We start from the raw sequence: 12,815 nt of genomic DNA on the forward strand, positions 1-12,815 counted from the left end.
CATGTATTCAATTTGTATTTATCTCTTCTATAACATTTCTGGATACATCAAAACTCTCTTATATCTTTACATCTGACAAAGAATTTGCCAATGTGCAGTGTTTTGTTCACTGTTATCAGCCATAGAAGATGGCTGGTATTTATCCTTTCAAAATAAGGCAATAATTTTTCTTTTTCTTTTTTTTTTGTACATCATGAATATTTATATTTGTATCTTAATGTAGTTTGCTACAGTGCTGGAAGGTGTACTGTCTAAATTATCAAGGTATGATGAAGGCACTTTCTTCTCATCAATACTTTCATTCACTGTAAGTACTTCAGCTCTTTAATAACTGATTTTTAAAGACCACTAAAAGTTAATCATGGTCAGTTACAGTGTTTGATTACTTTTTTTACTTTTAATTTTATTTAAGGTGAAAGCGGCTGCAAAATATGTTGATGTTCCTGTAAGTATTTTGATTGTAAAAGGAACTTTGTAAAACTGTTGCTTTCCACAACATGTACCTCTTCCATGTTTTATCATTGCACTTTCCTTTGGATGTTCATTATAACCTTACACAAGGTATTTAAACAGATACATCTGGTCCCAGAGAGCATTCAATTCCCCTTAAACAACAACCAACTCCCAAAGCAAAGCTTAGAGAGGTTACTCTCAGTGTACTTTTTCAGTTGTGGTGAAGAGAGAATTGTAGCCTAGATACTGCTTCACTTGAGACGTTTTGTCATTTGGGTGTGTTGTTCCAAAGCTTAGCTCATTTGGGTTTCTCAAGAAAGTGGATGCATTCAAGATTAATGATTAAATGAATGTCATTCTTGAAAACTGTAGACCTTTCAACTGACATAGACTTGTCAATTTATATCCAGGCATAAATATAACTTTTTTAAAAATAAGAAAGAAATGGAAATTTGGAGACATAAACCACATCCTATTCAAAATAGCTATTTACTTTAGGTCTGTTATCATTTTTCCATCTTCTAGGGAAATGGAAAACGTGTCTCTATTTTTGCCATGTGAAGTATTCCACTCTCTAGACAAACCCAGGACTAGGCTCTATTAAACCAGATGGGATCAGTTTCCTAAGTAAGCAAAAACTGGGTTGGTCTATAAGTGTACATGTGTGAGAAAGAGAGAGAGAAAGATAATACTGTACTCTGTGTGTGTTGCCATGAAATATTCCTTATATTTTAATACTTGTTTATGAATTTTTAACAGAGCTTTTAAAAAAATGTTTTCAGATTTAAATGCACTGTTTGCAAATCTTCATCTTCTGTTTTCTTCTCCTAAAATGGAAATTGTGCTGTCAAGTCAATTCTGGCTTATGGCAGCCCTTTTCAGCGTTTTCTAGATAGAGAATATTCAGAAGTGGTGACCATTTCCTTCTCCTGGGACCGTACAGCTTTCCCAAGACCACAGAAGTTGGCTTTTCTCCTGGAAAGCACAGTACTGTAGGAAATTGAACTCCCAACCTCTGGCTCCACAGCCAGACACCTAAATCCAATGAGCTACAGTGGAGTCTTGACTTGAGAATTTAATCCGTATTGGAAGGCGGTTCTCAAGTCAAAAAGTTCTCAGGTCAAATCTGCATTTCCCATAGGAATGCATTGAAAACCATTTGATCCATATCTGCTCTTTTCCGTCCATAGAAACTAATGGGAAGCTGCTATTCCGCCTTCGACCACTAGAGGGGGAATATTTTGTTTCTTTTTTTCTTAGGTCAAGAAAGGTTCAGGGAAGGCAGGGAAAATACAGTCCAGGCAGTACAGTACCAGGCAGTCTGAAGACTGTCTCCCAATCCACTCTCTAAACGCTGGGAGGAGTGAGGAAGCACACAGGCACCCTTTTCACTGGCCAACAGTTAACTGAAAGTTCACATTTTGCACTTTCCCTGCCTCCCACGTGGGTTTTTTTTCAGTTTGTAACTCAAATCTAAGTACTTAAGTCAAGTCAATATTTTCCTATGAGAGCGGTTCTTAAGTCAAAATGTTCTTAACTCGGGCTGTTCTTAAGTCAAGACCCCACTGTATGTAGCCAGTTTTCTTCTCCTACTACACTTCTTTTTTGCAATTCCTTTGCACATTTCAGATTACTTTTGTGTACTGGTTCACACAGCTGAAAATGAAGAAAGACATGTAGATACAGTGGGGTCTTGACTTGAGAACTTAATCCGTATTGGAAGGCGGTTCTCAAGTCAAAATGTTCTCAGGTCAAATCTGCATTTCTCATAGGAATGCATTGAAAACCATTTGATCCGTATCTGCTCTTTTCCGTCCATAGAAACTAATGGGAAGCTGCTATTCTGCTTTCGACCACTAGAGGGGGATATTTTGTTTCTTTTTTTCTTAGGCCAAGAAAGGTTCAGGGAAGGCAGGGAAAATACAGTCCAGGCAGTACAGTACCAGGCAGTCCGAAGACTGTCTCCCAATCCACTCTCTAAACGCTGGGAGGAGTGAGGAAGCAGACAGGCACCCTTTTCACTGGCCAACAGTTAACTGAAAGTTCACAGTTTGCACTTTCCCTGCCTCCCACGTGGGTTTTTTTCAGTTCTTAACTCAAATCTAAGTATGTAAGTCAAGTCAATATTTTCCTATGAGAGTGGTTCTTAAGTCAAAATGTTCTTAACTCGAGCCGTTCTTAAGTCAAGACCCCACTGTATGTTACAGTGCATCAGTCCTATAATATAAGGTTCTTTGGCTCTGTATATGTACACACAAGGCTAGAAGAAGACATTTTGTGAGACAAAGGACATTATGCCATCCCCACCCATTACAGAAGAAAAGTAAACTACCAACTTAATTTCACTGCCATGGAACAATGTCCTTCTTTGCTCACACAAGCTAGTTTAAGAGGCATGGGACAGAGTGTGTTACGCACAAAGAGAGGAATAGCCAGGATGCTTGGCAGAAAGTGTTGTCTCAATTTGTCAAATGACAAAAGTTCTTCCCTGTTTGTGCATCATTCATATGTTGTACTGAAGAAGCAGTGGTAAATATACATTGTAGCCCTGCTCTTTGCAGCACTCAACACTATTTCTATGTTTTTAGCCACTCAAATCAATCTTGTTTCACTTCACCGTCATGTGCCATTATGCTGATGGCTCAAGAATCTTACCCTTAAACCTCATTGCCAGGCTTGATGACCCAGGGAACTGGCTCATTGGTTATCTGTGTAGGTCAGAAACAAGTGCATGCTGAAGTCAGGAAGAAGTGAAGGTCCAGTATAGTTCAACAGGAGATGACAACAGCCAGAAACAGTCAAAGGGGTATTCTTTCACAGTTAGTAAGAGCTGGAAAGACATCCATGATTTAATGAGATGATCTGTGTAGCAAACACCCTGTCTTCCTATATATATATAATGGTATTGGCCTGCACCAATGATAGCTGTTGGGAGGCGGAGCCAGAGAAACCAGGAGGGAGGGGTGAGTCTGAGAGGAGAGTCTGACATTAGAAGGGACTGGTAGTCAGAGATGAGAGTCTGAAGTAGAAGTTACTCTGTGGTAGTTAGAGAGGTACTCAAAAGTGCACCCTGGGACTGTCCAGCTTGCTCAGGGTGACACAGGTTGGTTCTTCTCCTGGGACACCAGTAGTGAATCTCACTGAATTATCCAGCCAGCTAGGCTTTCTTATTACATATACATTATTCCAAGCTCTTTTATCTATAACAGCTAGCAGTTATTTATAAATGACAGTGTACCTTAAATTTCTTTGGTTGCAAACTGTAAGTAAGAATTTCTTTAGGAAAAGGGATATTTTATTTCTCAGGTTAAAGAAACAGAAAAAAGCTTTTAAGATCTTAAATGTAAACATTTCATCTTTGCTTTCTTTAAAAAAACCACATGACAGTGCTTTATTATTTTCTCTCCCTTTGATATATTGTTAATGCTTAATCAAAAGGTTCTGCATGTTCTTCTATATTTAAATAATTTGCTGGGGAAGGGGCATACTTGTAAGGAACGGACCCCTCCCCTCTAGTGAATGGTAGGAGATGACCCACACCTGCCGGATTAGGTGAAGCTGCAGGAAGTAAGAGCACTGGCAGCAGCATATAATTAACAAGGATTTTTTTCTCTCTCTTTTAAAAATCATGTTCATCTTGCCAGGTTAACAAGTGATTAACCCCAGGAAAAGAATCTGCTGTGGTTGACTCCCTTGTTTTAAACTCTTTCACTTTTTTCCCTTGTGGATTTGGTTTTGGGTTACTAGGGGCATAGTAACCCAGTTGCAATGCTTCATTTCCTAGTATTCAGTTTAATACCTTTGTGTTTCCAGATTTTCTACTTCCCTGTGTGCATTGGGGGAGGGGGGGTTTTAAACTGATGAAAACATCTTGGCTCCTCATTTATACCAAAATTCTACCAGAAAGAGTGCGGGGAGAGGAACATGCTTTTTCTCAATTAAAACTGGATTCTTTCTATTATGCTGCCTTTTAGGGAATTTCTAAGTTACAGTTCTTATTGTATACAGCTCAGTACCATATAATCCTTGAAAGAAAAACTAAGCTCAGAGTTTCTTACATCTTCTATTTTGATAATCACCTTGTAATTGTTCACAATACTGAGTGTCAGTAAAAAAAAATGCTATATGTGAGGATTACTTTTAAGTTCAATCCTTTTAATTACTTAATAACTTATATGGGCATCCTGGGCTATAGGGGAGCATGTTCTACCTGGTTTAAGAACATAAGAACAGCCCTTCTTAATCAGATGAAAGATTTGTTTAAGACAGCATTCAATTTACACCAACCAACCTGAACGTACAAAAGGACTCTCCCACTCATCCTCTCCAGAGCATACTCCTGCTGATCCTGGCAGCGCTAGGTATCTGTCAGGAGAAGTAGCCATGGAGAGTAGCAGTGGATAGTCCTATCCACAATGAATTTATCCATTCTGTTTTTAAAAAGCCATCTGAGCTGCTGCCCATCACTGCTTTTTTATTTCAGTACATTCTACAACATAACTACAACCTGTGTAAATAACTGATTTATTTCATCTGCCCTGAATCCCAGTCATTCATTTCTGATGGAAGACCATGGATTCCAGTATTATTAGAGAGAGAGAAAAGTTTCAGCCTATCAAATTTTTCTGTACTACACATAATGTTATACATCTCAACCATGTTTTGTCTTTTTTTCTAAACTAAGGAGCCCCAAGAATTGCAACCTTTCCTCATAGAAGAGCTGCTTAAGCTTCTTAGCTATTTTGGTTGCCCTTTTTGGTACCTTCTCTAGGTCTACAGTGTTGTTTTTTAAGTGTGATGGCCAGAACTATATATGCTGCAAGTGTGGTCACATAATTGATTTTGATGACAAACACAATACTAGCAGTTTCATTTCAAGTTGCTTTTTTATCCCCAACAAGGAACTTGGCCTCCCCCCCCCCCCCCAGCAACTATATATTGCATTGACATTTTGATTAAGCTGGCCACCACAAGGTCCATTTCTTGCTCTGATGCTGGCATCTCAATACCTTAGCAGACTTATGCTTGGCATTTTTGACCTAATATGCATCACTTTACATTTGATTATTTTAAATCTTATTTCACATTTTAATGCTCAGTTTCCCAATATGGGGAATAGACAATAGCATGACAGAGATGCATAGAAGGGACTAAGCAAAGAGGAAAGTGTATTCGCGAAGGCTTTCACGGCCGGGATCTAATGGTTGTTGTGGGTTCTTCGGGGTCTTTGGCCGTGTTCTGAATGTTGTTCTTCCTAACGTTTCGCCAGTCTCTGTGGCCGGCATCTTCAAAGTGTTGTCCTCTGAAGATGCCGGCCACAGAGACTGGCGAAACGTTAGGAAGAACAACCTTCCGAACATGGCCAAAGAGCCCGAAAAACCCACAACAACCAAAGAGGAAAGTGTTGAAACACTCGTTTCTTTTGGTTTAACATTGTTTACATATGATCAGTAGAAAGAAAAAAGATCAAAGTCTGGTTCATTATCTCAGCTTGCTAATAACTGAAATTTACACAAGTGATCCACAAGCTTTGGAGAATGAGGGCCACATTGGGCAGTGGAGCACTTGTCAAGAGTGAAACAAGAAAACTGAGTACAGTATGACAACAGCAAAATTTTACTTCACTTATTATCTCCTTGACCTTAATTCCCTCTGCCCCACTGCCATCCACATTGAAGTTATTTTCATTTATTTCATTCATTTTTCATTCATTTATTTTCTCCTTTATTCTTCTTGCCAACCTACCACTATCACCAATGATCCGTTTATATTTACTGTATTTCATCTATTCTCCACCTTCACTCATTCCCTCTTTACCCATCTCCTATCCCTTAATGCTTAAGAGGCTATTTCAAGTCTGAATGCTTATGTTGGAATTCAGTGCTTATGCCTGTATCCTGGCAGCAGATGAGAAGTCGTCGTAGAACCATCTGATTACAGATTCTGTTATTCAAGATGCCTCACTTTGTGCAAAACAAGAATAGTGGTAGATGATGAGATTGAGCCAGAATGAGCTGAGGTTTTTAGCTGGAGGAGCAGAAAACATCTCCCGTATGGTTGATTGCTTGGCCTTGATCTTGGTTTAGCAATGCTTTTTCTGTGCCACTATGATTGTGTTCGCAGCAACCATAAGGTATTTAGGTTATTCACCTGTAATTTATTCTAACCAAATTTTCTCACCAGAAATAATTATGAGCTATTGTTAATGTTTCACAGAAAGCATAGGAATGTAAAAGGAGCCCTTCTGGATCAGACTGAAAACCTATCTGAGGCCAAAATCCTGTTTCCCCAAGTAATCAATCACATAGATGCCTGTCAGAAGTCCACAAGTGTGATAGTTTTCTCATACTGTTATTTTGTAGCCCTGATGTTGGAAGGCATGCTAAGTTTTATTTTTGGATATAGACGTATAGATACTGTACTGTGATGTGTCAGCATTAGAGCTATGTCAGAAATTTGTTCAGTTTGAATGTAGCTTACCTAAATTTATTGAAATATTAATGGAAATGCAGTTGTACACCAACATTCATACTTCTTCTGATCTTTGCAGTACAAATCTCCAATAATAAGCCATACAAACGGCCATATGTTGGGTAAAATTGCTCACAAACATACATTATTGGAAATTATATATAAAAACATATAAGGAAAATATGTGCAGAGAAATATAAATGTCAGTCTAAACATTAGAATATGTACTCAAAAACATGCATTTTTATAAAGCAAAATAAAAGCCAAGTGTGCAGCTTATATAGTGCTCCATAGTGCTTAAAGCACTCTCTGGGTGGTTTACAGTTTAATTATGCAGGCTACACATTTCCCCCCACCCCAGAACGATGGAAGACTGAGTGATTGGACCCAGGACATGAGCAGTTTTGGCTGTAGCACTAGCAAGTTTTGTTCAGTATAAATATTCACAGTCTGCAGCCTGCTTCTTCAGATGCTTTTAAAGAAGTGGCTTTAATAACATTTATGTCAGACAGAACTTGTTAGTCATAACAGTACTCCAGGTCTCATTTTTTTAAAGGCAACAGGCTCACGTGGCCACCACTTTAGATAATTTTTTGTATGGACTTTTTAAAAAATCAAGTAATGCTAGAATAGCTTATAGGGGCTCACATTACTTATACAATTATTTTTTAAGTATTTCAAGATTTTCAATTTAATGTTAAATGCACGTAAAATACATCCCATAGATGAATGTTCCTTAAAATAATGTTTTATTGGCTGTTAATGAGCTGATTAATCCATCTTAATTAGTTTTAAAATTGAGAGATTTGCCACTGTAAGGTCTTTGAAGAATCAGTTGCATTTATCCAGGCATGTATACACAGTTAGTAAAACTATTTAAAGGAAAATTAGATTTTTCAGCAATTTATCAGAGATAATTACCCTGTGTACACTAGAGAGGAAAAAAGGGATAAAGTGTTTTAAGGAACTGTAATTCTAATTGGTAAATGTCACCAGCTGTTGCAGTTATCTTACTTGTGTATATTCTTCTAATGATTAGAGTTTCATGCCACAAGCTACATGAAAATATATTCACTAGGTGTGAAATTCCCATATGTCACAAATTAGGTAAACATCTTCAAGAAAAATGAAGAAAGCTTGCTAATAGGACTTCTTTTCTCTATGAGTTGACTGTTTTCAGTATTTTTAGCCCTATCTGAAAGCATATTTAGCCTCATTTGAAAGCATCTCTCTGTCTCTGTCTCTCTCCTAACCCAGAACTAAATTTGCAGGAAAGTATTAAGGTGTAATTTGTTGAGAAGAGTAACTCTTCAGCATAAACCTAGGAAATTATTTTTAATTTATGATGTTTATACATAATAGTTTTTGGTTTTTCTTTCTTGCGCAAGATCCTGACAGCACTGATGTGACTAGAGTAGTGTTGAAATATTACTGCACCTTAACTTTCAACATCAGTTATGCTATACAAAACACAAAAGTGGCATTGTTCTTGCTCCAAGAGGATTATGACATAATAAAGATTTTTCAGAAATATCACATCTGTAAAGGAAGTGGGACATACAATGCTCCTGATCTTTTTAGTCATGGGTAAAAGAATAAGCTAGAATATCACCTCCTTTTAGGATAGAAGTCTCAATCCTAAAGAAATGTCATTATATGTATTGCAAGCTATAATGTGAAATACTACTATGGCTGATAGATTGTATTTTGGTTAAAATTAAAAAACTGTTGAAGTTCACAGATAGATATTCTCATTTAAAGGGATAAAAGTCAAATATGACAGGATGACCAAAATCCTGTTGAGTAAAGTACAGGAGCATAAAGGACATGACTAGGGGTGTGCCCTCATGATTTTTCTCTTTTTTAAAACTACAAATCCTAGAATTATCCCAAGAATTCCCAAGACAACATGCTGGTCATTCCAGCTCACAAACACATACCTGCAGATTACTTCATTTCACTCACCCATGCAAGGATTAGGCCTTTATTTGATAAAGGGCAACAAGACTCCCACCACCAAGATGTATTGCAGCAAGAAATAAAGATATACAAGGAGGCCTTGTCTTTGTTCAGGTGAGTAAAATGAAGGTATCTGCAAGTATGTATCTGTGAACTGGAACTCCCAGAATTCTCTCTAGGAAATGCTTGGAGAATTTTAAGAGTTGGAGTTCAAAAAACACAAATGGCACACTCCTACATATGACATCATCTAGCAGGGGAATTGCTATTAATTAAAGAATTCTACTTCCAATCTGAGGCTTGCACAACTTGTGCACAATCAGTCTTATTACAGACAAGCTGTGCGGATTGCAACATGGAAGCAGGAACTTTTTAATTAGCAGCAACTCCCCATACTAGATGACATCATATCCCTTATGCCACCATACTTTACTTCACAGGATTTTGACCATTGCCTTTGAAAATTGTCCCAATAATGTGAACATACTAAAAACCAAAGAGAAAACCCTTGGACAAAGACTTATTTGATTCCTTTCAAACCTTACCAAAAATTGGTTTAAAAAAATTATTGAAAACTGATGGTACTTTTCAGTCTTCAGTTACATATTTGTTGTTTCATTTGACTTCTCAGTATTTCAAATGACACCCACTAAACTTGCTAATCCTGAGTTTGGGGTATGTAATGAATTGATATTGTGTGTGAAGTATGCAATGAAATATCACTTCTAGGTTCTGGAGAAAAGCATCGGAAGACACAAATTGTAATATCCAAATATGAAAATGTTTATAGTATATCTGTGAAAGAAATAAAAATCATGCCACAATTTTTCATGCTTCCTCGATCAATCCTGCCCACCGAGAAAGAAGCAACTAACAAATTTTCTCTATTGACTTCCTCGTCCTCTCACCCATGACTTCTCTGCCCCCTTAGGAAACTCAGCATTGTGGGAGAAAACACTAAAGTGAGGGCAAAACAGCCTGATGCTGTTGTACTGAGACATAAATAACTCTCACATGTACGTAGGCTGCATCATTTATTTAACATCAAACCTCTTCTTAGTAGGTAGAGTAATTTTCGTGTTGCTGACACTGTTTGAGTGAGCTCAGTTTATGTATTCTGTTTCTCCATGCATATATTTCCCAGGAAAAAAAACAATGCTGTGGTGGACAATCAGAATAGTTTCCCCACATTCCTGTTTAAATTTGTGGGACAATTGTTGACTTTGGGTAATAGGGTTGTCTGCCTCATATTTTCATCATTCCCTTTCTGGAATTTCAGATTCAGAATGTCAAGGTTTCCTCAAAAGTTACAGTGTGCCTCTGCCTGTGACAAATTCACTTATGCCCTTCATAGAAAACTCATTTCCCTCAGATTGTCACCCTACTGGCAGAACAGGGTACTGGAGCTTTTCAGAGTGAGATTCTAATGAAACAATCCCATGAAACAGTCTTGAGTTTTCTTGAAGGTTTCGTTCCCAACTATGTCATGAATTAACCAGATGCAAACTATGATTGATTCCAGGACTGGCGTAAGAGGGGCAGGGAAGGAGGGTGAACATTCAAAATTTACTGTGTCTTTTCTTGACTTGTAATGTTTCCATCTTTTGTTTTCATATCCATGCTATGCTACTATACATCCAGACTGCAGACCACAACTGTGTATGTATGGATGAGTAAATCTAATGGACTTTAATGTATTTTTTTCATACTCTCACGCATGAAACTTTCCATGCTTATACAAGCCTATTCATTCATAGATAATGTATCTTCCCTATCCACCCACCCATCCACTATTGTGCACTGGTATTTTTTTCTGTATTATTGCCTCATGTTTGTCAGCACCTGCAAAATGCACATCTGGAAAGAAATATCTGTATCAACGATGCTTGAAACATATTATTATTATTATTATTATTATTATTATTATTATTATTATTATTATTATTATTATTATTATTATTATTATTATTATTATTATTATTATTATTATTATTATTATTATTATTATTAATGTTGCAAACAATAATTTGAAAATAGCCAGAGTCAGCTTCTGTTACAAGAAGTGGACTCTATGTTCATTAAAACTTATGAATAAATCTGCTCTGAATTTTGGATGAGAACAATAATGTTTATATGTTTGCATGTTTTTACTTACAGTATATGTATTAGTTTGTGTATGAAAAATAAGATTGTCTAACACTGCAAGTTATACCTCTGTGGTCTGTTCCCCTCTTCTCTCCACCTCCCACTTTTTCTCATAGAAACCAGGAATGGACCTAGCTGACACTTACATCATGTTTGTTCGTCAGAATCAAGATATACTTCGCGATAAGGTCAATGAAGAAATGTACATTGAAAAATTGTTCGATGTAAGTAGTTGCTTCACTAGAACGTGCTAGGAAATATATTTTAATATTATGAGCTCTCTTTCAATGAAGTTGCAAAGGTACTTGTTTCTGTGGTTAATTAGTTATTGCTGCCTTTAGAAACCAACGTTGATGCTGCAGATTATTCCATATTCAAGGAAGATATTTGATGGAAAATGAATCAGTCTAAAACAATGTTTCTCACCTGGGGGTGATGACCCCAAGAGGATCACAAAGTGTTTTCTGAAGGGTCATGGATCGCCTTACATGTGTTGTAGCCCTTGTTAAATAATTTCTTACTTGACCTTTGAGAGTGGGATATTAAAGTTACTGGGTATGCAAATATATGAGAAACAGGCCCTTTGTGGGGAAAAGAAACCTCTATTTTCTGAGAAGGGATAACTTTATCCCCTTAAAAATGCCTTTTTAACGTGGCAGGGGGTTACTTGGCTGTAATAAAAAGGGGCCATGACTCGAAGAGCAATAGGAACCACTGTATTAGAGCTTATACTGTCATTGTAAATTCATCTTACTTCTTTTTTTAAAAAAGTATACATTTCTGTTGTACAAAAACTGATGGTGTAAGTTGCTCCATATATGTGACACAAGTAGGAAAGTTCAGATTATATTCTCTGTCAGATGTTATCCCTTCTGATAGCAGGTAGCTTGGTGAGTGGCACTTTATTAATACTTATTTCTGTGTAGCAGCTGGAATATCTCTTATGGTACAGAGGTTAATTATTTCCATTTTTTCAAACTATTTGGCTTCTATACTCATATCTATCTGTTTCTGTGGTACCTCCGGCACTATGTATATATATATATTGAGGGTGAGGATAAAATCCTCAGTTTCCTTCCATGTCTGAAACTGCCACTGTACTACATCCTGACACTCTTCTGGTGCAGTGTATTCACTTAGAGCAGTGGTGTCGAACTGTGGCCCTCCAGATGTTCTTGGCCTTCAACTCCCAGAAATCCTGGCCAGCAGAGGTGGTGGTGAAGGCTTCTGGGAGTTGAAGTCCAAGAACATCTGGAGGGCCACAGTTCGACACCACTGACTTAGAGGATAATAATTATTTCAAGTGATACCAGACTGACAACCGTAGGGAGTGGGAGAGGGCAGAGTGGAGGCCCAACCCCTCCAAATATCTTTTTGTTCTTCATTGTCGTCTCTGTAAATCACACATATGGATGTTTCTGTATGTGCACAAAACCTCATCGGAACATTCTACAGCTCAGCGAAAAAAGACCATTAGGGCAGGCCCTCCCTCACTGTGCATTACTCTGTGCCTAACAATTAGATCGCAGTTCCCTTCAGCTGCCTTCCTCCTTAAGCACTTCCAACCCAACTTCACAATTGTGGAGGCATCCCAAGCAAAAACTAGAGGATGCCGCAGTGGCACTCCCAACTAATAATGGCCACAAAATGGATGTTCCAGGAATTAAGAATGTGTGCCTCTGCAACTCTCAGCATAAGCATAGCATATCAGAGTGCTATGGGGCTTACCAGTGGTTCTTCTGGTAAAAGATGCAACTGCTTATCAATAGTCTTCCAAAGGACAAGAA

At 37.6% G+C, this 12,815-nt stretch overlaps 1 protein-coding gene across 12 annotated transcripts in view; it reads left to right on the plus strand.

The window, feature by feature from the left end:
• The window catches only part of CADPS2 (calcium dependent secretion activator 2), a 371,478-nt gene that overhangs the window by 319,548 nt on the left and 39,115 nt on the right, over nt 1-12,815 (plus strand). For 5 of the 12 annotated variants that reach the window (XR_012087419.2, XM_020803108.3, XM_073000551.2 and 2 more), the window contains 4 exons: nt 224-307; nt 413-445; nt 10,525-10,542; nt 11,145-11,252. Coding sequence is in view for 9 of the 12 variants with exons in the window: in XM_020803108.3 (XP_020658767.3) it covers nt 224-307; nt 413-445; nt 10,525-10,542; nt 11,145-11,252 (243 nt within the window). In the remaining 3 variants the exon portion in view is untranslated. The remainder of the gene's footprint in view (nt 1-223; nt 308-412; nt 446-10,524; nt 10,543-11,144; nt 11,253-12,815) is intronic. The other 7 variants (XR_012087420.2, XM_020803110.3, XM_020803115.3 and 4 more) reach the window with 2 other exon arrangements.

This window comes from Pogona vitticeps, chromosome 5 (genome assembly GCF_051106095.1).
Source record: "Pogona vitticeps strain Pit_001003342236 chromosome 5, PviZW2.1, whole genome shotgun sequence".
Taxonomy (NCBI): Eukaryota; Metazoa; Chordata; class Lepidosauria; order Squamata; family Agamidae; genus Pogona; species Pogona vitticeps.